The sequence below is a fragment of the Oncorhynchus clarkii genome, chromosome 21 (assembly GCF_045791955.1).
Source record: "Oncorhynchus clarkii lewisi isolate Uvic-CL-2024 chromosome 21, UVic_Ocla_1.0, whole genome shotgun sequence".
Taxonomy (NCBI): Eukaryota; Metazoa; Chordata; class Actinopteri; order Salmoniformes; family Salmonidae; genus Oncorhynchus; species Oncorhynchus clarkii.
The window spans coordinates 25,539,024-25,560,823 of NC_092167.1; the positions used below are offsets into that span (position 1 = coordinate 25,539,024).

At 41.0% G+C, this 21,800-nt stretch overlaps 1 protein-coding gene across 2 annotated transcripts; it reads right to left on the reverse strand.

Annotated features, from left to right (window-relative positions):
• Positions 1–1,862: 1,862 nt before the first annotated feature.
• Positions 1,863–20,642, reverse strand: LOC139378793 (synaptotagmin IV). Of its 2 annotated transcripts, none has more exons than XM_071121296.1 (4): positions 20,283–20,613; positions 18,444–19,375; positions 7,761–7,881; positions 1,863–3,002 (listed from the first exon to the last, which is right to left on the reverse strand). In XM_071121296.1, the coding sequence occupies exons 1-4, from the start codon at positions 20,314–20,316 to the stop codon at positions 2,665–2,667; spliced, it is 1,425 nt and encodes a 474-aa protein (XP_070977397.1). In that variant the 5' UTR covers positions 20,317–20,613; the 3' UTR covers positions 1,863–2,664. The 2 variants fall into 2 exon arrangements, with proteins under 2 accessions (XP_070977397.1, XP_070977398.1); XM_071121297.1 differs by having other exon boundaries at positions 1,865–3,002; positions 18,444–19,372; positions 20,283–20,642.
• Positions 20,643–21,800: the final 1,158 nt, after the last annotated feature.

Here is a 21,800-nt window from a genome sequence, read left to right on the forward strand (position 1 = left end):
TTAAATTCAGACTATAATGCAAAAAGTCAATTGATGGGAATACTTTCTGAAGGCGCTGTATACTAACATATGTATGTACAGCAGTTCAGTATATACACTACATGAAAAAAGTATGTGGACACCTGCTCGTCAAACATCTCATTCCAAAATCATGGGCATTAATATGGAGTTGGTCCCCCCCTTTGCTGCTATAACAGTTTCCACTCTTCTGGGAAGGCTTACCTGTGTAAACATTGCTGCGGGGACTTGCTTCCATTCAGCCTCACGCATTAGTGAGGATCGGGCACTGGTGTTGGGCGGTTAGGCCTGGCTCGCAGTCGGAGTTCCAATTCATTGATGGGGTTAAGATCAGGGCTCTGTGCAGGCCAGTCAAGTTATTCCACACCGATCTCGACAAACCAAGTCTGTTGTCATGCTGAAACAGGGAACTGCCTTCCCCAAACTGTTCCCACAAAGTTGGAAGCATAGAATTGTCTAGAATGTCATTGTATGCTGTAGTGTTGACTTCCCTTCCCTGGAACTAAGGGGACTAGCCCAAACCATGAAAAACAGCCCCAGATCATTATTCCTGCTCCACCACACTTTACAGTTGGCACTATGCATTCAGGCAGGTAGTGTTCTCCTAGCAACTGACAAACCCAGATTCATCCGTTGGACTGCCAGATGGTGAAACGTGATTCATCACTCCTGAAAATGTGTTTCCACTCAGTCCAATGGAGGTGAGCTTTACACCACTCATGCTTACACTTGGCATGGTGATCTTAGGTTTCTGTGCGGCTGCTCGGACATGGAAACCCATTTCATGAAGCTCCTGGGGAACAGTTATTGTGCCGAGGTTGCTTCCAAAGGCATTTTTGAACTCTGTAGTGCGTTCTGCAACTGAGGACAGACGATTTGTGAGCTCTGTTCTGTGAGCTTGTGTAGCCTACCACTTCGTGGCTGAGCCGTTGTTGCTCCTAAACATTTCCACTTCACAATAACAGCACTTACAGTTGACCGGGGCAGCTCTAGCAGTGCAGAAATTTGACAAACTACCTTGTTGGAAAGGTGCCATCCTATGATGGTGCCACGTTGAAAGTCACTGAGCTCTTCAGTAAAGCCATTCTACTGCTAATGTTTGTCTATGGGGATTGCATGGCTGTGTGCTTGATTTGTTCACCTGTAAGCAACTGGTGTGGCTGAAATAGCCAAATCGACTAATTTGAAGGGGTGTCCACATACTATTGTGTATGTCAAGAATCCAGTATTTAAATAAACATTCAGTGTGTATAAACAGTAACTAAAATGCAATGTACAGTAATAAAAGTATTAGATATGGTATAGTCTTGATGCTAATGACGCTAATTGGAGAGTGAGAGAGAAAAAGAGAGTGAGATAAGGAGAGCAAGGATGGATAGCAAAGAGTCAAAAATAGAGACAGAGCATGAGGGAGAGAGTGAGGGAGGAAGGGAACAAGTGTGGGCGCTGTGCCAACTGTACCTCATCGTGCAGCACTTAGCTGATATTAAATTCTACAGTGCCATGATATCATCTGAGAGTAGCTACCTTCTCACTGATTACATCATCCTCTCAGGGAGGGAGTGATGTCATCTTCAAGGTTTTCTAAGGACAGGCCAGTGGAATTGAAGGGAATATATTGACTAGATTATATAGAATGTTCATTAGATTCAAGAACGTTCATTAGATTCTAGAATGTTTATTTATTTCTAGAACATTCATTAGATTCTGAAACGTTATAATTTTCTGCACAGGAAAACTGGGAATTGGAGTTCAGGGTGCATGGTTTGTGTACAGGATGTTAAACTTAGTGTATTTTAAGGATGTTTTTGTGAAACATTGAAATAAAACACAACCGATTGAGGTGCTTTTCTCAGAACTTGCCATGTTTTATATTAAGGTACATGTACATTTCAAGCTGTCTTTGTGCTCACAGAAAAGACAGAATACACAATGCCTCTCATCCCTTCTGACCTAAATACACAAGCACAATGTCCTTTATGCAATCCAAGCTTTGTTTCTGTCACCTAATTTAGGCTTGTCTCGCCCCTCTGGGATGCAATGATATGAAATACCACTTTTACTTACAAAACATACTCAGGAACTCACTCAGAAGAGTACAAAAACGAAAAAATAAATAAATATAACATTTGATAAATAAAAGATAGCATATTTATAAAATAATGTTTTGATAATCCACATCTTTATACATCAGTAGTAATAATAAAATGTTTTTTTGTCGTACAAAGGAGTAATGTTTATAGTAGTAATAGTAGAAGTTAGCGACAGTTACTAGGACATTCTGCACTGCACAAGGTTGCCGTGACGATCAGATGATGTTGCCATGGAGATAGAGAGCTGCATTGCCGGGGGTCGTTGTGGTGACAGTCTATGGGATCATGGAATGATTGGGTTTCTCGGTCACCATAACCAAACAATTTCAATGATCGATAAATTGATGGAATAACTGATTGATTGATTGATTAATTACATCATTTAGAATGAACACCCCTCCCCCTTTCACTTATCAATAGTTCCTTGGGTGTTGGTCACGTTAAAATCTACCTGTTGTTAGGCAATGCCCGTCGCTGTCGACACACCCTACCCCCTCCCCCCAAATAACCGTAGCTCCGCTGTAACCTTGACGGCAAAGCCTCAACAAAAACCCTAGTCTTCGGACAAGATGTGCCACTTGGCAATCTGCCGGCGCGGGTGGTCGCAGATCTCCCTCCAGTGCTCCCCGGGGGTGCCGGCAGAAGCCGTACCCAGGATCAGGCGCCCCAAGATGGGATTGGGGGAATGGGAGGAGTCCCCCCGCCTGGTTGGTGGAGACTCAGAGTCCATGAGCAGGAGCTCTATGCTGGTCTCCTTCAGCCCCTCCTGAGAGGCCATGTCGAACACAAACAGCTCGTTGAACACAGGGTTGGGGGAACACTTTTTCACATGGGTCTTCTTTTTACTGACACGCTTCTTCCCTTTAAAGAGGTTGACTTTCACATATGGGTCTGGAGGGAAGGAGAGTGGGAAGGAAGGAGGGATGTAGGAAGGGATGAGATGAAGGAGAGAGAGAGAGGCAGAGTGAATAGAATTCATAGAATTTGGATTTACACAAGGATCAATACGGTGGTATACATGTACATGCGTGTGTGTGGCATTGACTGGCTCAGTTTGTTGGTAGTACTATCCGGACTATCCAAAGAAAGTGTGACCAAACACTGTGGTATGGCTAAGACTCTGTTTTATGTAAAGTGTTTTTATTACAAGATTACAAGATTACATTACCTCAGTCTCTGTCATTACAACTTGTATAAGAGTATTTGGTATGTGTCCCAAATGACAACCTACTCCCTAAATAGCGCACTAATTTTGACGAGGGCCCACTGGCTCTGGTCAAAAGTAGTGCACTATGTAGGGAATAGGGTGCCATTTGGAAACTCAGCCCATAAGTACTCCTGAAGGGGCTGAGTGTCTCATTACTGAGAGAATCATTTTGTTCCTAGTATCCTGGGTCTGTGTGTGCATGTCTCTGTGTGCGCGTACGTATCTGTGTGTGCACATTCTTGTGTGTATGAGTATGTTCTTACGTGTGTGCATACTTATATTTTTGTATGTGTGTGTCAGGTGAGAATGACTGCGCCCTCTTATTGAAGCCACAAAGTTCAAGACTGACTGCCGTAATGCAGGCATTGTTTGCAGAAAACAGGATTCACCATTCAATATAATGGCAATCTTCGTGGTCAGTTTCCGTGTAAAAAGTAATAATTAGAATCTATTATCGCACACAGAAGTTATAAGGATCATTTAGTTGCCAATGGCAGCCTGTAGTACCCCGGTCAGGCTTCAACTTGAGCTACTCAATGAGAGGGGTCAGCACTGAGCCTATAACGTCACTTCCTGGAGTAGCTCATACTGCACATTTTATGTCTACCAGAGGGGGCTGGTGGGATGAGCTATTGGAGGAAGGGCTCATTGTAATGGAATTAATGGAATGCAGTCAAACATGTAGTTTATATATGTTTGTGTTTGATACCGTTCCATTTATTCCATTCCAGCCATTACAATGAGTCCGTCCTCCTATAGCTCCCACCAGCTTCCTCTGATGCCTACATACATCTCCCCAATGAGATAACATTTTAGAATGCTAAAACTGACTTTCTTGGCTTCAAATGCACTATTGATTCTACACATAGGAATGAATGGTGTCACGTGATCAATGGTTTTGTCTATTCATATATATGTGTCAATTATTTATATATACGCTAGATGACTGATAGGGGGCGTTCTGTTGAAGAGTCCATGCCTCCATCTTGGCACATGTATTATATTACAGACACCTTAATGCATACTTTATAATTATATTATGTGAGATAAACATTAAAAAATATATACTTTGTTTTGTTAATTATGTTACTGTCCCCACTACAAAAACCAGTCAAGTACCAGTCAAAAGTTTGGACACATCTACTTATTGAAGGTTTTTCTTTATTTTTACTATTTTCTACATTGTATAATAATAGTGAAGACATCAAAACTAGGAAATAACACATATGAAATCATGTAGTAACCAAAAAGTGTTAAACAAATCAAAATACTACTACTACTACTTCATAGTAGCCAAGCTTTGCCTTGATGATAGCTTTGAACAACTTTGGCCTTCTCTCAACCAGCTTTATGAGGTATTCACCTGAAATGCTTTTCAATTAACAGGTGTGCATTGTTAAAAGTTCATTTGTGGAATTTCTTGCCATCTTAATGTGTTTGAGAAAATATGTTGTGTTGTGACAAGGTAGGGGTGGTATACAGAAGATAGCCCTATTTGGTAAAAGACCCAAGTCCATATTATGGCAAGAACAGCTCAAATAAGCAAAGAGAAATGAAGGTCTGTCAATCTGGAAAATTTCAATAACTTTTAAAGCTTCTTCAAGTGCACTCTCAAAAACCATGGCTCTCATGAGAACCGCCACAGGAAAGGAAGATCCAGAGTTACCTCTGCTGCAAAGAATAAGTTGATTAGAGTTAACTACACCTCAGATTGCAGCCCAAATAAATGCTTCATAGAGTTCAAGTAGCAGACACATCTCAACATCAACTGTTCAGAGGAGACTGCGTAAATCAGGCCTTCATGGTCGGATTGCTGCAAAGAAACCACTACTAAAGGACACAAATAAGAAGAAGAGTCTTGCTTGGACTAAGAAATACGAGCAATGGACAAAACATCAATGGAAAATCTGTCCTTTGGTCTGATAAATCCAAATTTGAGATTTTTGGTTCCAACCGCCGTGTCTTTGTGTGATGCAGAGTCGGTGAACGGATGATCTCCGCATGTGTGGTTCCCACCGTGAAGCTTGGAGGAGGAGGTGTGATGGTGCGGGGGTGCTTTGCTGGTGACACTGTCTGTGATTTATTTAGAATTCAAGGCACACATAATCAGTATGGCTACCACAACATTTTGCAGCGATATGCCATCCCATCTGGTTTGCACTTAGTGGGACGATCACTTGTTTTTCAAAAGGACAATGACCCAAAACACACCTCCAGACTGTGTAAAGGATATTTGACCAAGGAGAGTGACGAAGTGCTGCATCAGATGACCTGGCCTCCACAATCACCCAATCTCAACCCAATTGAAATGGTTTGGGATGAGTTGGACCGAAGAGTGAAGGAAAAGCAGCCAACAAGTCTTCAGCATATGTGGGAACTCCTTCAAGACTATTGGAAAAGCATTCCTCATGAAGCTGGTTGAGAGAATGCCAAGAGTGTGCAAAGCTGTCATCAAGGCAAAGTGTGGCTACTTTGAAGAATCTCAAATATAAAATATATTTTGATTTGTTTAACACTTTTTTGGCTTACAACAGGATTCCATATATGTTATTTCATAGTTTTGATGTCTTCACAATTGTTCTACAATGTAGAAAATAGTAAAAATAAAGAAATATCCTTGAATGAGTAGGTGTGCCCAAACTTTTAACTGGTACTGTATATACTGTAATACATGTAAGATTTTGTCCTTGAAACATTTAATTAAAATACTGCAGAATTCCATTTGTTCATCTGGAGGACTGCTCCTGTTGGGGAGTGCCAATATGACTAACCGGTGACTTCAAAGCCTCTCAATGGCCAATACATCAGCAATACAAGTTTTACAGATGTGCTCAAATTTGTTGGTACCCCTCCACAAAAAAATTAAGAATGCACAATTATCTATGGAATAACTTGAAACTGACAAAAGTAATTGGCATCCACCATTGTTGATTCCAAATTTAATAGAAATCAGACTTTGTTTTAGATTTTTTTTATCCAACATAATATTGTAAATAATAAAACAAATGAAAATGGCATGGACAAAAAATATGGGACTCTTAACCTAATATTTTCTTGCTACAACCTTTAGAGGCAATCACTGCAATAAAAAAAAATATGTAGCTCTCAATGAGACTTTCAGAGTTTCAGCTCTTTCCATAGATGTTCGATAGGATTCAGATCAGGACTCATAGAAGGCCACTTCAGAATAGTCCTATGTTTTGTTGATATCCATTCTTGGGTACTTTTAGCTGTGTGTTTTGGGTCATTATCCTGTTGGAGGACCCATGACCTGCGCCTGAGACCGAGCTTTCTGACACTGGGCAGTACGCTTCGCTCCAGAATGCCTTGATAGTCTTGAGAGTTCATTGTGCCCAGCACAAATTCAAGGCACCCTGTGCAAGGCGCAGCAAAATATACCTAAAACAGAACCGAGCCTCCTCCATGTTTCACTGTAGGTATGGTGTTCTTTTCTTTGAAAGCTTCATTTTTTCATCTGTGACCATAGAGCTGATGTGACTTGCCAAAAAGCTCCAGTTTTGACTCATCTGTCCAAAGGACATTCTCCCAGAAGGATTGTGGCTTGTCAATATGCATTTTAGCAAATTCCAGTCTGGCTTTTTTATGTTTTTCTTTCAAAAGTGGAGTCCTCCTGGGTCTTCTTCCATGGAGCCCACTTTCACTCAAAAAGTGACGGATGGTGCAATCAGGAACTGACCTTCACCTTGGAGTTCAGCTTGTATCTATTTGGCAGTTATCCTTGGTTCTTTTTCTACCATTCCCAAAATCCTTCTGTTCAATCTGGGGTCGATTTTCCTCTTGCGGCCGTGCCCAGAGAGGTTGGGACCTAAACTTCTTAATAATATTTGCAACTGTTGTCACAGGAACATCAAGCTGCTTGGATATGGTCTTGTAGCCTTTACCTTTCCCATGCTTGTCTATTATTTTCTTTCTGATCTCCCCAGACAAATCTCTACTTTGCTTTCTCTGGTCCATGTTCACTGTGGCTCACACAATGATACCAAACAGCACAACGACTGCTTTTCTCCATTTAAATAGGCTGAATGACTGATTACAAGATTATAGACGTGTGATACTGACTAAAGAAACAAATTAGTTTGAAATATCACTATAATCCAATTATTTATTATCTTTTCTAAGGGGTACCAACAAATGTGTTGCGCCATTTTAGAATATCTTTGTAGAATAAGCAATAATTAATCTATTTTCACAGCTTATTTGTTTTATTCTATGACATACCAAAGGCATGCAAGTGTACATGATAAAATAGCTTTTAATTTCATAACTTTTCAGGAGGAATTAAGCATTATTTCAATGAGGACGTTTGTATACATGATTTGTGTATGTGTGTGTGTGTGTGTGTGTGCGCGTGTGTGCATGCTTGTGTACATACTTACATTTGCATGTGTGTGTTTGTGTGGGGGAGGGGGGTCTGTATGTACCTGAGGGCCTGTGGTTGTCGGTCTTCAGCAGGTGGCGAGCTTTCAGCACCACGACTGTTAGAGTACTGGTGGTAGACTGGTAACACAGAGACAACAGCAGCTCCCCTGGACCTGCACTCCTCTATAAACAGAGATGGAGAGAGAAATTCCCCACCATAATATCAAAACTTCGAGACCCGAGCAAGGTACTGACTAGTGACGAGGAAGATTGTGTTTTCACTGACATTATGATGATGAACTGTGATATTTACACCAAGTTATAAAGTAGAGATATATGCAGTCAGTTCCAAAATGATTGGCACCCTTGATAAAGATGAGCAAAAAAAATACAATTACTGAGCTATAATATATGGCAAAAAAGGGAAAATTATATTATTTCATAGCAATAGAATTTCTCAGAGAAAAAGTGACAAGTAAAACCTTTTTCTAAAAAAGATAAGGGGTCAAAATTATTGGCACCCCTGTCTTCAATATGTTACCTTGCGAGGATAATGGCACTGAGCCTTGTTCTAAAATGTTTTATGAGAAGAAAACATTGGGAGGTATCTTAGACCATTCCTCTTTAGCAAATCTTTCCAGATCATTGATATCCTTCATCTGTGCTTCAATTCAGACCACAGATTTTCAAATTGGTTCAAGTCCGGAGACTGAGATGGCCATTGCAAAATGTTGATTCCTTTTAAAATATTTTTTTTTCAAAAGATACGTTGAACAAAATAGTCAAAACATAGTGTAAATGCAGGTGAGGTGGTACAACACTTTTTGGCAATTTTCTGGTGTTTTGTTGTGAAAAACTGATCAGGTCATTTTAAAAAGGAATCAACATTTTGCAATGGCCATCTCAGTCTCCGGACTTTTCATTTATTTTATTCCAACTTTATTTAGCCAGGTAGGCCAGTTGAGAACAAGTTCTCATTTACAACTGTGACCTGGCTAAGAAAAGTAAAGCAGTGCTACAAAAACAACAACACAGAGTTACACATAAACAAACGTACAGTCAATAACACATAGAAAAATATATGTACAGTGTGTGCAAATGTAGAAGATTAGGGAGGTAAGGCAATAAATAGGCCATAGAGGCAAAAAAATTCAATTTAGCATTAACACTGGAGTGATAGATGTGCAGATGATGATGTGCAAGTAGAGATACCGGGGTGCAAAAGAGAAAGGAGATAAATAACAATATGGGGATGAGTTGGGTGTGCTATTGACAGATTGGCTGTGTACAGGTACAGTGATCGGTAAGTGCTCTGACAGCTGATGCTTAAAGTTAGAGAGGGAGGCAGAAGTCTCCAGCTTCAGTGATTTTGCAATTCGTTCCAGTCATTGGCAGCAGAGAACTGGAAGGAAACGCGGCCAAAGGAAGTGTTGGCTTTGGGGATGACCAGTGAATATACCTGCTGGAGCGGGTGCTACTGGTGGTTGTTGCTAAGGTGACCAGTAGGCTGAGATATGCAGGGATTTACCTAGCAAAGACTTATAGATGACCTGGAGCCAGTGGGTTTGGCGACGAATATGTAGCGAGGGCCAGCCAACGAGAGGATACATGTTGCAGTGGTGGGTAGTATATGGGGCGTTGGTGACAAAACGGATGGCACTGTGATAGACTACATCCAGTTTGCTGAGTAGGGTGTTGGAGGCTATTTTGTAAATGACATCGCCTAAGTCAAGGATCGATAGAATAGTCAGTTTTACGAGGGTGTGTTCGGCAGCATGAGTGAAGGAGGCTTTGTTGCAAAATAGGTAGCCAATTTTAGATTTAATTTTGGATTGGAGTTGCTTAATTAATGTGAGTCTGGAAGGAGAGTTTACAGTCTAACCAGACACCTAGGTATTTGTAGTTGTCCACATATTCTAAGTCAGAACCGTCCAGAGTTAGTGATGCTAGTCGGACGGGCGGGTGTGGGCAGCAATCGGTTGAAGAGCATGCATTTAATTTTACTAGCATTTAAAAGCAGTTGGAGGCCACAGAAGGAGTGTTGTATGGCATTGAAGCTGGTTTGGAGGTTTGTTAAACTTCTTATGGGCAAGTGGGACGCTACCAACATCCGGTGAAATTGCAGAGTGCCAATTTCAGAATACAGAAATACTCATAATAAACATTCATAAAATATACAAGTGTTATACATCGGTTTAAGGATTAACTTCTTGTTAATCCAGCCGCTGTGTCAGATTTTAAAAAGGCCATCACCATCACGAATTTGACATCCTCAAAAATACTGCGAGCTACGGTCAAGCGAGCTACGGTCAAGCGAGCTACGGTCAAGCGGTGCATCTCGTTGAACTCGGCACGGCATTGACATTATGGTAATGCCATTGCAGGCTCTGTGTGTCTTTAAGCCCCGCACTGCGTCACTCCATCATTAATTTTTTTATTATTATTTTTTCACCGTTATTTAACCAGGTAGGCAAGTTGAGAACAAGTTCTCATTTACAATTGCGACCTGGCCAAGATTTATGTGTGTGTGTATGTGTGTGAGAGTTTTTTCTTTGACATCTGTTGGGAAAAATGACTGATTTACAGTTCATGATGGTTGCCTAATCACACATATGAAGTTTTGGAAAGATCTGACCTTTTTAACCCTTCGAAACAGCCCCTCTGACCACAATTTAAGGCACTTCCGGTTTGCACAGGAAGTTGAAAGTAAACACATATCCTCATTGGGGTAGGCTTTTACAGAATCCTGAGTTTTAAGTCTTTACGTTAACCTGTTGTGTGTAGCAGGCAGTATTTTGATGTTTGGATGAAAAACATACCTAAATGAAACTGCCTATTTCTCAGGCCCAGAATCTAGAATATGCATATAATTGTCAGATTAGGTTAGAGAACACTCTAAAGTTTCCAAAACTGTCAAAATATTGTCTGTGAATAACAGAACTGATATTGCAGGCGAAAACCTGAGGAAAATCCAACAAGGACGTGCATAAAATAAACTAATCTCCCTGTTCCATTGCATGCAATTCCCTCCATTTAAAGGGATATCAACCAGATTTCTCTATGGCTTCCACATGGTGTGAACAGTCTTTAGACATAGTTTCAGGCTTTTATTTTGAAAAATGAGCGAGAACGATTACATCCCGTCAGTGGATGGCTGGGAGCCAACAGAGTTTTTCATGCGCAAAAGCTTGGAGCAGACATTTTCTCTCTCTCTGTCCCCCAAAAGCACCTGCAATTTAGGGCCAGGATTCATTTTGGGCCTACTTTTTTTCACGGTCACTGTGCTTAGACCGAGCAAGCTACGGTCAAGCGGGGCATCTCGTTGAACCCGGCACGGCCTTGAGATTATGGTAATGCCATTTTTAGTCTTGATTTCAGTCTGTCATTTTGTTTGTAGTTTTTCAAAGTTTGGCCTACCGAATACACAGTGGGATATGGATAAAGTTGCACTCCCTACAGCTTCCACTAGATGTCAACTGTCTTTAGAAACTGGTTTGAAGATTCTACAAGAAAGGAGGGCTCATGAGACCTCTTTGAGTCACCTCTCGTTCCAGTGCTTTTCTTCAGACATAGGAATTCTCCAGTTGGAACATTATTGATGTTTTATGTTAAAAACATCCTAACGATTGATTCCGTACATCGTTTGACTTGTTCTACGACCTGTAATGGAACTTTTCGAAAGTTTGCGCCTCAGGAAGATGAATTAGTGGGCTGAACACGCAAGTGGCTATTTGGACATAAATTATGGACTTTATGGAACAAATCAGTAATTTATTGTCGAACTGGGATTCCTGGGAGTGCCTTCGGATGATCATCAAAGGTAAGTGAATATTTATGGTGTTATTTCTAACTTCTGTTGACTCCAAAATGGCTGATATTTCTCTGGCTGTTTTGGGCTCTGAGCGCCGTTCTCAGATTGTGCTTTTTCCGTAAAGTTTTTTTGAAATCTACACAGCGGTTGCATTACGGAGAAGTCTATCTTTAATTCTGTGAATTCTTGTATCTTTTCTCAATGTTTAGTATGAGTATTTCTGCAAAATCACTGGATGTTTTGGAATCAAAACATTACTGCACGTAAGGCGCCAATGTAAACTGAGAGTTTTGGATATAAATATGCACATTATCTAACAAAACATACATGTATTGTGTAACATGATGTCCTTTGAGTGTCATCTGATGAAGATCATCAAAGGTTAGTGATAAATTTTATCTATATTTCTGCCTTTTGTAACTCCTATCTTTGGCTGAAAAAATGTCTGTGTTTTTTTTGACTTGGCTATGACCAAACATAATGATATGTTGTGCTTTCGCTGTAAAGCATTTTTAAAATCAGACACGATGGGTAGATTAACAAGATGTTTATCTTTCATTTGCTGTATTGGACTTGTTAATGTGTGTAGGTTTACATATTTCAGAAAAATATTTTAGAATTTCATGCACTGCCTTTTCAGTGGAATGTTGTTGAGGGGTTCCGCTAGCGGAACGCCTGCGCTAGAAAGGTTAAACATATTGCAAATGTACAAGTCAGTCAGCAAGTCAGTGTCCATCAGTCGATTAGATACCATTCTGACACCAAACCCACTTTTTTCAACTCGTTTAGAAGCCAACTATCACATATTTCAGAGCAGGCCCATAATTCACAGCGCCCTTTGTTTAACTTCTTGGTGACAGGGGGCAGTATTTTCACGTCCGGATGAAATACATGCCCAAATTCAACTGCCTGCTACTCAACCCCAGAAGATAAGATATGCATATTATTAGTAGATTTGGATAGAAAACACTGTGTTTCTAAAACTGTTTGAATCATGTCTGTGAGTATAACATAACATAACAAGCGAAACCCCAAGGACAAACCATTCAGATTTTTTTTATTTTTTAGGTCACTCTCTTTTCAATGTGGTTTCATTGAGAATCCAAATTTCTAAGGGAACTTCTTGCAGGTCATATTGCTTCCACTGGATGTCAACAACCTTTAGAAATTGTTTGAGATTTTTTCTTTGTGTTATGAAGAAGTACGGCCATCTTGAAGGAGGGTAACTTGAAGTGTACTGTTAAATAGAGAAGTGTGACCAGAAAGCTAGCTACAGTTTGTTTTACTCCGGTATTGAACACAGATCATCCCGTCTTCAATTTGATTGATTATTTACTTTAAAAAATACCTAAAGTTGTATTACAAAAGTAGTTTGAAATGTTTTGACAAAGTTTACAGGTTACTTTTGAGATATTTTGTAGTCAAGTTGGAACCGGTGTTTTTCTGGATCAAACACGCCAAATAAATGGACATTTTGGATATATATTGACGGAATTAATCGAACCAAAGGACCATTTGTGATGTTTATGGGACATATTTGAGTGCCAACAAAAGAAGCTCGTCAAAGGTAAGGCATGAATTATATTTTTATTTCTGCGTTTTGTGTCGCGCCTGCAGGGTTGAAATATGCTTCTCTCTCTTTGTTTACTATGGTGCTATCCTCAGATAATAGCATTGTTTGCTTTAACCGAAATGCCTTTTTGAAATCTGACATGTTGGCTGGATTCACAACAAGTGTAGCTTCAATTTGCTATCTTGCATGTGTGATTTCATGGCCCCATTCATTATTTCCTTTACACGGAACAGTCGTCCTGGTCTCTTTGCAGAAAAACAGCCCCAAAGCATGATGTTTCCACCCCCATGCTTCACAATAGGTATGGTGTTCTTTGGATGCAACTCAGCATTCTTTGTCCTCCAAACACGACGAGTTGTGTTTTTACCAAAAAGTTCTATTTTGGTTTCATCTGACCATATGACATTCTCCCAATCTTCTTCTGGATCATCCAAATGCTCTCTAGCAAACTTCAGACGGGCCTGGACATGTACTGGCTTAAGCAGGGGGACACGTCTGGCACTGCAGTATTTGAGTCCCTGGCGGCGTAATGTGTTACTGATGCTAGGCTTTGTTACTTTGGTCCCAGCTCTCTGCAGGTCATTCACCAGGTCCCCCCGTGTGGTTCTGGGATTTTTGCTCACCGTTCTTGTGATAATTTTGACCCCACGGGGTGAGAACTTGCGTGGAGCCCCAGATCGAGGGAGATTATCAGTGGTCTTGTATGTCTTCCATTTCCTAATAATTGCTCCCACAGTTGATTTCTTCAAACCAAGCTGCTTACCTATTGCAGATTCAGTCTTTCAGCCTGGTGCAGGTCTACAATTTTGTTTCTGGTGTCCTTTGACAGCTCTTTGGTCTTGGCCATAGTGAAGTTTGGCGTGTGACTGTGAGGTTGTGGACAGGTGTATTTTATACTGATAACAAGTTCAAACAGGTGCCATTAATACAGGTAACGAGTGGAGGACAGAGGAGCCTCTCCTCCTCTCAGGTCTGTGAGAGCCAGACATCTTGCTTGTTTGTAGGTGACCAAATACTTATTTTCCACCATAATTTGCAAATAAATTCATAAAAAATCCTACAATGTGATTTTCTGGATTTTTTTTTTCTCATTTTGTCTTTCATAGTTGAAGTGTACCTATGATGAAAATTACAGGCCTCTCTCATCTTTTTAAGTGGGAGAACTTGCACAATTGGTGGCTGACTAAATACTTTTTTGCCCCACTGTATATATCTATGTTTATTGTTTAAAACCTGTTACGGCTAGACAACATCCACGAGCATGGAAACACTAGAGCCACCTAGAAAAACCACAATTTCTAACTAATTTTCCCAAAACCAGCCTGAAACTCTTTCTAAAGACTGTTGACATCTAGTGGAAGCCCTAGGAACTGCAATCTGAGAGGATTTTGCATTGTAATAAAAGAGACAGCCATTGAAAACAATGGTAGGCCGAATTATTATTTTTTGGATGGTTTGTCCTCAGGGTTTCTTCAGTTCTGTTATACTCACAGACATTATGTTAACAGTTTTAGAAACTTAAGAGTGTTTTCTATCCAAATCTACTAATAATATGCATATCCTAGTTTCTGGGCCTGAGTAACAGGCAGTTTACTTTGGGCCCACTTTTCATCCGGACATCAAAATACTGCCCCCTAGCCCAAAGAGGTTAAAGAAAAGAAAGAAGTTATGAATGAGATTGGTGTGTTTTTGCAGTATCTAGTACTGGTATGGGGTTGTCCAATGACAGACATGTATTTGTTTAAAATGTATCACTTTATAGTTACATTTCAGAGAGACAGATACGTATTTATTTTTACTAAATGCTATACAGTGACTTCGGAAAGTATTCAGAATCTTTGAGTTTTTCCAAATTTAGTTACATTACAGCCTTATTCAAAAATGGATTCAATTGTTTTTTTTACCCTCATCAATCTAGACACAATACCCTATATAATGACAAAGCAAAAACAGTTTTTTTGAAAGTTTTGCAAACATATAAAAAAAAAAAAATAATAATAATAATAATAATATCACATTGACATGAGTATTCAGACCCTTTACTTTTTTTACTGCACTTTGTTGAAGCACCTTTTGCAGCGATTAAAGCATTGTGTCTTCTTTGGTAATAAGCTACACGCTTGGCACACCTGTATATGGAGTTCCTCCCATTCTTCCCTGCAGATCCTCTCAAGATTTGTCAGGTTGGATTGGGAGCTTTGCTGCACAGCTATTTTCAGGTCTCTCCAGAGATGTTTGATCGAGTTCAAGTCCGGGCTCTGGCTGGGCTACTCAAGGACATTTAGAGACTTGTCCCGAAGCCACTCCTGCGTTGTCTTGGCTGTGTGCTTAGGGTCATTGTCCTGTTGGAAGGTGAACCTTTGCCCCAGTATGAGGTCCTGAGCGCCCTGGAGCAGGTTTTCATCAAGGATCTCTCTGTACTTTGCCCTGTTCATCTTTGCCTCGATCCTGACTAGTCTCCCAGTCCCTGCCTCTGAAAAACATCCCCACAGCATGATGCTGCCACCACCATGCTTCACCGTAGGGATGATGCCAGGTTTTCTCCAGACATGACGCATGGCATTCAGTCCAAAGAGTTCCATCTTGGTTTCATCAGACCAGAGAATCGTGTTTCTCATGGTCTGAGATTCTTTAGGTGCCTTTCGGCAAACTCCAAGCAGGCTGTCATATGCCTTTTACTGAGGAGTGGCTTCCCTCTACCATAAAGGTTTGATTGGTGTAGTGCTGCAGGGATTGTTGTCTTTCTGGAAGATTCTCCCATCTCCACAGAGGAACTCTAGAGCTCTGTCAGAGTGACTATTGGGTTCTTGGTCACCTCCCTGATCAAAGCCCTTCTCCACCGATTGCTCAGTTTGGCTGGGCGGCCAGCTCTAGGAAGAGTCTTGGTGGTTCCAAACTTCTCAATTTAACCATGGTGGAGTCCAGAGTGTTCTTGGGGACCTTCAATGCAGCAGACATTTTTTGGTACCCTGAGGGACCTTATATAGACAGGTATGTGCCTTTCCAAATCATGTAGTCAAGATGTACTAACATCTCTAGGATGATCAATAGAAACAGGATGCACCTGAACTCAATTTCGACTCACAAAGCAAAGGTTCTGAATACTTATGTAAATAAGGTATTTCGTTTTTTTATATTTAATAAATTAGCAAAAATAAATAAAAACTTGTTTCGCTTTGTCATTATGGGGTATTGTGTGTAGATTGCTGAGAAAAAATACACAGTACCAATCAAATGTTTGGACACACCTACTCATTCAAGGGTTTTTCTGAATTGTCATTATTTTCTACATTTTAGAATTATAGTGAAGACATCAAAACAATGAAATAACACATATGGAATCATGTCGTAATGAAAAAAGTGTCAAAGAAATCAAAATATATTTTAGATTCTTCAAAGTATCCACCTTTTGCCTTGATGACAGCTTTGCACAATCTTGGCATTTCATAGCAATGTGGAAAAAAAATAAAGAAAAACCTTGGAATGAGTAGGTGTGTCTAAACTTGACTGGTACTGTATATTTTAATCAATTTTAGAATAAGGCTGTAAAGTAACAAAATGTAGAAAAAGTAAAGGGGTCTGAATACTTTCCGAAGTCACTGTAAAGCCTCACTTTCAGAGAAATTAGTAATACTAGGTTACACACAGTCAAATGTAACAAATAACTATATATTTTATGTATTTTATTTTTTGGAAATGATACATTTGTGGCATCAATATGTTTGTTTTAAATATGTTTTAAATAAAGCAATACAGTAACATGAGATTTGTAAGTAAAACATTTACATTTGTCATTTTAATTATTTAGCAGATGCTCTTATCCAGAGCGGTGTCACGATGTTCGTAATAATAATGGTCGGACCAAGGCGCAGCAGCAGCGTATGTTGAGTTCCACATATTTGAATGAAAGTGAAACTTTAAGCAAATACAAAACAAAATAAAGAATAAACGAACCGTGACGACAATGCCGTGCTAACCAGCAACTAAACATAAACAATATTCCATAACCCACAGGTGGAAAAAATGCAACTTAAGTATGATCCCCAATTAGAGACAATGATTACCAGCTGCCTCTAATTGGGAATCATACACAAACACCAACATAGAAAAATAAACCTAGAACCCCACATAGAAATAATAAACTAGACTAAACACCCTAACCTACTCTACCATAGAAAATACAGGCTATGGTCTATGGTCAGGACGTGACAAGCGGCTTACAGTGAGTGCATTCATCTTTAGATATAAATGTGAGAAAATCACATATCACAGTCAACTATACAGGATACAAACATTCCATTACAGCTAAACAATGTTATATAGCATTTAGCAACAAAAAAACATTTTCATACACATCTAAAATCTATTATAAAAAAAATCTGAGAACAGTAATATTTTACAATCATGAAGGTACCCATAAACAAACAATTATGATGAAAAAAACACAAATGTTAAAAATTGGTAGATATAGCATTTTGGACATAAACTCTTCATAAACTCTTCTCTCCAAGAAACAACAATACAACCAAGCCCTTTTCTCAGTCCCTTTGCTAAGCAGCAGAGCAGCAGCAGAGAGAGAAGTCAGGTTTACCAGCAGCGTAGAATAGTCTAGAAGCTTGGCACACAACACTACACAAGACATATGCCTCACTCTCTCGCTCCCTCGCCAATGTACACAGTACAATACAATTCAATAGATCCTACAACTCTCTCCCTTCACCGTAGTACTACTCCTCACCTATCATATGGAAAAGACAGCAACAGCCCAGCCCAGCGCTGCATAGAGGATAGAATATCAGTATCAATTCTAGAATAATCTATTCTAGAATGATCTAGAGATTCTAAAGACACAATGGTATCTGCAATCTTATAACATTCATAAACTGTGGGATGCGTCCAAAATGGCACCCTATTCCCTATATAGTACACCACTTTTGACAAGAGCCATTTAGGTCCTCTCAAAAGTAGTACACTATAGGGAATAGGGTGCCATTTGGGACTCTCACTGTATTATTCCATTAGTACCCTGCAACATTTAACTACAGGAGGCTGTATTATCATATTACATATTACTGTAGGTATAAACTCTCACTACAAAGAGGATTTAATTCATATTATGCTAAGGGTTATTATGCCAAGCAGAATTTCTATTAGACACTAATAGTGCACCGTCATTGTAATCATGATTCCCTCAGAGCTAGAATGGAGAGCGGTTGTTTTACTGTACTCTAATAGTAGTGAAGGTGTAAAAGCTGAGAATGATGAATATGATGATGGGGATGATGATGACTTACTATGATAATTACTATAATGATGACTATTATAATAATGATGATGATGAACCAAGTAACTATCACTTACCCTGACATTCTTCTTGATAATCTCGCGGCTCATCAGGACACGCCCCTCCGTCAGGTCGATCCCGGCCAATGGGATGAGCATCTCGCCAATAACCTCATCACGGGAGAACCTATCGAAGCTGAGCACCATGAAGTGGAGCGACAGCTCCTGCACGCGGACCATTGGGATCCCATAGAAGCTGAAGGTCTCGTCGAACACCGGGTCCAGAGTCTTCCTCAGGACGCGGGTCTTGACCCGGTGCTTCTTCTCAGGCAGCAGGGTCAGCTTGATGTAGGGGTCAGAAGTCAGGGACTGATCGTCGGTCGGAGTCAGCCCGTGGGCCTCCTTAATGTGAACCACGAAGGCCTTCTTCTCTGAGTTGTACTCCAGGGAGAAGTGGAGGGTCCCAAGGCCGACATCGGGGCCTCCGTCCTGGGGTTTGTTGTGGTCCGCGTCCCCTTGGTTTTGGGTGGTGGCCTGGCTGGAGAGACTGCCACTGGTGGGGGAGACCAGGGCCAGGTCTCTAACCCCAGTTTGGGTGAACCCTGGGTGGGGCATTGGGAGGTCCAAGTCTGGGGAGCTGCGGACCTTGGTGTGGATCTGGACTTTGGGGTGTGGAGGTTTGGTGAAGTTGTCGTTCAGGTCTTGTTGTTTTTCCAGGTCGAGGTGGAGGGCCGTTCTGCCCTCTGCTGGGCTGGAGGCCACTTGTTGTTGTTGTTTACCATTGGTGCTGGTGACATTACAGTTTCCGTTGACGTCGATCTTGCTGTCTAACTTCTTGTCGCTGAGGCTCTCTGGGTAGATGTCGATGCCTTTGAGCATGTGCATGAACTTGTAGGGTGTTGTCCCCTGGGACTTGGTGTTCTTACGTTGGCAGCAGATCCAGGCGAAGATGGAGACGCAGGACACTAGGCCAAACACACTCACCACGGCAACACTCACCGGCACCTCTGCTATGGAGAAGGGGGGGGGGGGGGGGGACAGAGAGAGTAGGGGAGAAGGAGGAGGGAGTGAGAGAAAGATAAATTAATCATTTTGTCATGTTTTTGTAACTGTCCCTCCCTCCTGTTGATCTAATGTCTGTCTGTTGAGTGTGTGTCTCTCTGTGTGTGTGTGAATGTGTGGAAGCTTCCTTTGTCTTACTAGGTCTGTAGATGAATGTAATGACAAGCTGTGTCAGAATCCCACTGCTTAATACTAATTACTAATAGACTGAATGACTGACTGGCTGACTGACTGATGCACTGTCTGAGTCAGAGACAGCATAACAACACAATCTCGGGTCGTGTCACAAATGGCACCTTATTCCATACGGACACTGGTCAAAAGTATTGCACTATATAGGGAATAGGGTGCCAGAGACATCACACTGTCATATAATAACAGTACAATCTGTGACTCCTCCAATACATGACTGACTAATCAAGGCCCATATAGAGTCATGACATGTACTGAATATGAATAGAGAAAATGCCTTTTTGACATAAACATTTAGATGTCATGGCGATTTGAAGACAGTGATTCACTTGCTTATTGATTTATCTAACTGATTAATGATTATCAGATGAGTGACTGGGGTGCTTGGTTAGTTAGCAACACAAATAGATATTCTTAGCTTAGTGTCAGAGCACAAACTGGGTAGGCAATCCCAGTGCATTAGGACATGACAGGATATTTTCAATATGATCTACTAAATAAATAAAGGATAAATACATTTAATAAATAGTGAGTAGGGTACCATTTTTGACGCAACTGAATATTACCAACCAAAATAACAGACACAGGGGCTTCCCGAGTTCTCCCACCAACTATTGGCTGCTCCCACTCAAATAAGACCTTTTTCCCATCCCAGCTACTTACCAATCTGCATTTCTTTCGTCACCATTGGAGCCATGGTCCCGCTCGCTCGCGTGCTCTATCCAAGGTTCTGAAAACGCTCCCTCTTCGGCTTATTTCAGCGCTCGTGCTCTATAAACCTACCGTTAACCAACAACCCTGCTCACCAATAGCCAACCTCTCTCGGTAGCTTATATCTAGGTATATCTCCTTGACAGCAAATAGCAATTGTTTTTTATGATGTGACTCCTTCAATCATTGAATCTGTTTGTTTCCGTTTCATAAATCAAACCCAGCTGTTCCTTTCAGAGAGGCGAAGGTTGGTATTATCCGTTCTCTTCCAAGTGCGAGTCTCACCCTGCTCGTGTTGTTACTCTCTGCACTATGATCTTCTCTGAGGAGGCACCACCCTCTCTCTCTCTCTCTCTCTCTCTCTCCTCTCTCCCTCCTTCCTTCCCTCCCTCCCTCCCTCCCTCCCTCCTTCCTTCCCTCCCTCCCTCCTTCCCTCCCTCCCTCCCTCCCACCCACCCTCACCTCCCACCCACCCTCACCTCCCACCCACCCTCGCCTCCACCAACCATGCTGAGTTCACTGCCACTGACAGAATTGTGATAGCTTCAGAAATCACTGCCTCAATGAAAGCACAACAAGCAACAAGCTCGTCAATATCCCTGACTGGTTTGCTGACTGAAGGTCTGAATGGTTGACTGAATGCCTAGCCATGAAAGGAGTTTCCCAGACCCCAGAGGTGTGTGTGTGGTGTGCAGGGTGTTATGGGCGGGTCTTATGGGGCCTGGCCTGCCCTACCTTACCTCTTTGCCTGTTCGAAGAAAATATTTAAATATTGATAATTTGTTTGACCGAGACCGCACCTCTGTCTCAGTATGTGTAGACCATGTTTCTGATGGTGTATGGACCAAAAGATTATGGCTTGTCATACTATTTTTGTGCAGACAGCATCAGATACATGGGCTACATATAGTTGGCAGTAAATTGATTCGCCAAAAAGTATATAATTACTCCTGTCTAAATCAAATCATTCAAAATACTTCAACCGGTAGCATGACATAGCCACAGAGGATCATTAGCTTACTTAAAAAATATCTGTAGATTGGATCAAATCACAAGTATGTTTGGAAAGTCCGCAATTTGGGTAGTGTGTGCATGGCAATAGGTCTAGCGGATTGAGTTGCGGCTGTCAGTGAAAAGCTTCTAAAATACACAACATAACCAAAAGTACGTGGACACCTGCTCGTTGAACATCTAATTTCAAAATGATAGCCATTAATATTGAGTAGGTCTCCCCTTTGATGCCATAACAGTCTCCACTCTTCTGGGAAGGATTTCCACTAGATGTTGTAACATTGCTGCAGGGACTTGCTTCCATTCAGCCATAAGAGCAATACTGATGTTGGGCAATTAGGCCTGTCTCGCAGTCGGTGTTCCAATTAAACTTTTGGTGCCAGAGAGAATGGCATAAGAAAGTAGTCAAGACGACTAGCTTGATTAAGCTTCCGCCATGTATATCTCACTAGGTCAGGG

Excerpts from the sequence above, each read along its gene's own strand:
- LOC139378793 (XM_071121296.1), bottom strand. The coding sequence starts at position 20,316 with ATGGCTCCAATGGTGACGAAAGAAATGCAGATTG. Across the intron at positions 19,376-20,282 it reads GACGAAAGAAATGCAGATTG|CAGAGGTGCCGGTGAGTGTT; the intron begins GTAAGTAGCTGG and ends CCTTCTCCATAG. Across the intron at positions 3,003-7,760 it reads CGACAACCACAGGCCCTCAG|ACCCATATGTGAAAGTCAAC; the intron begins GTACATACAGAC and ends CCTTCCCTCCAG.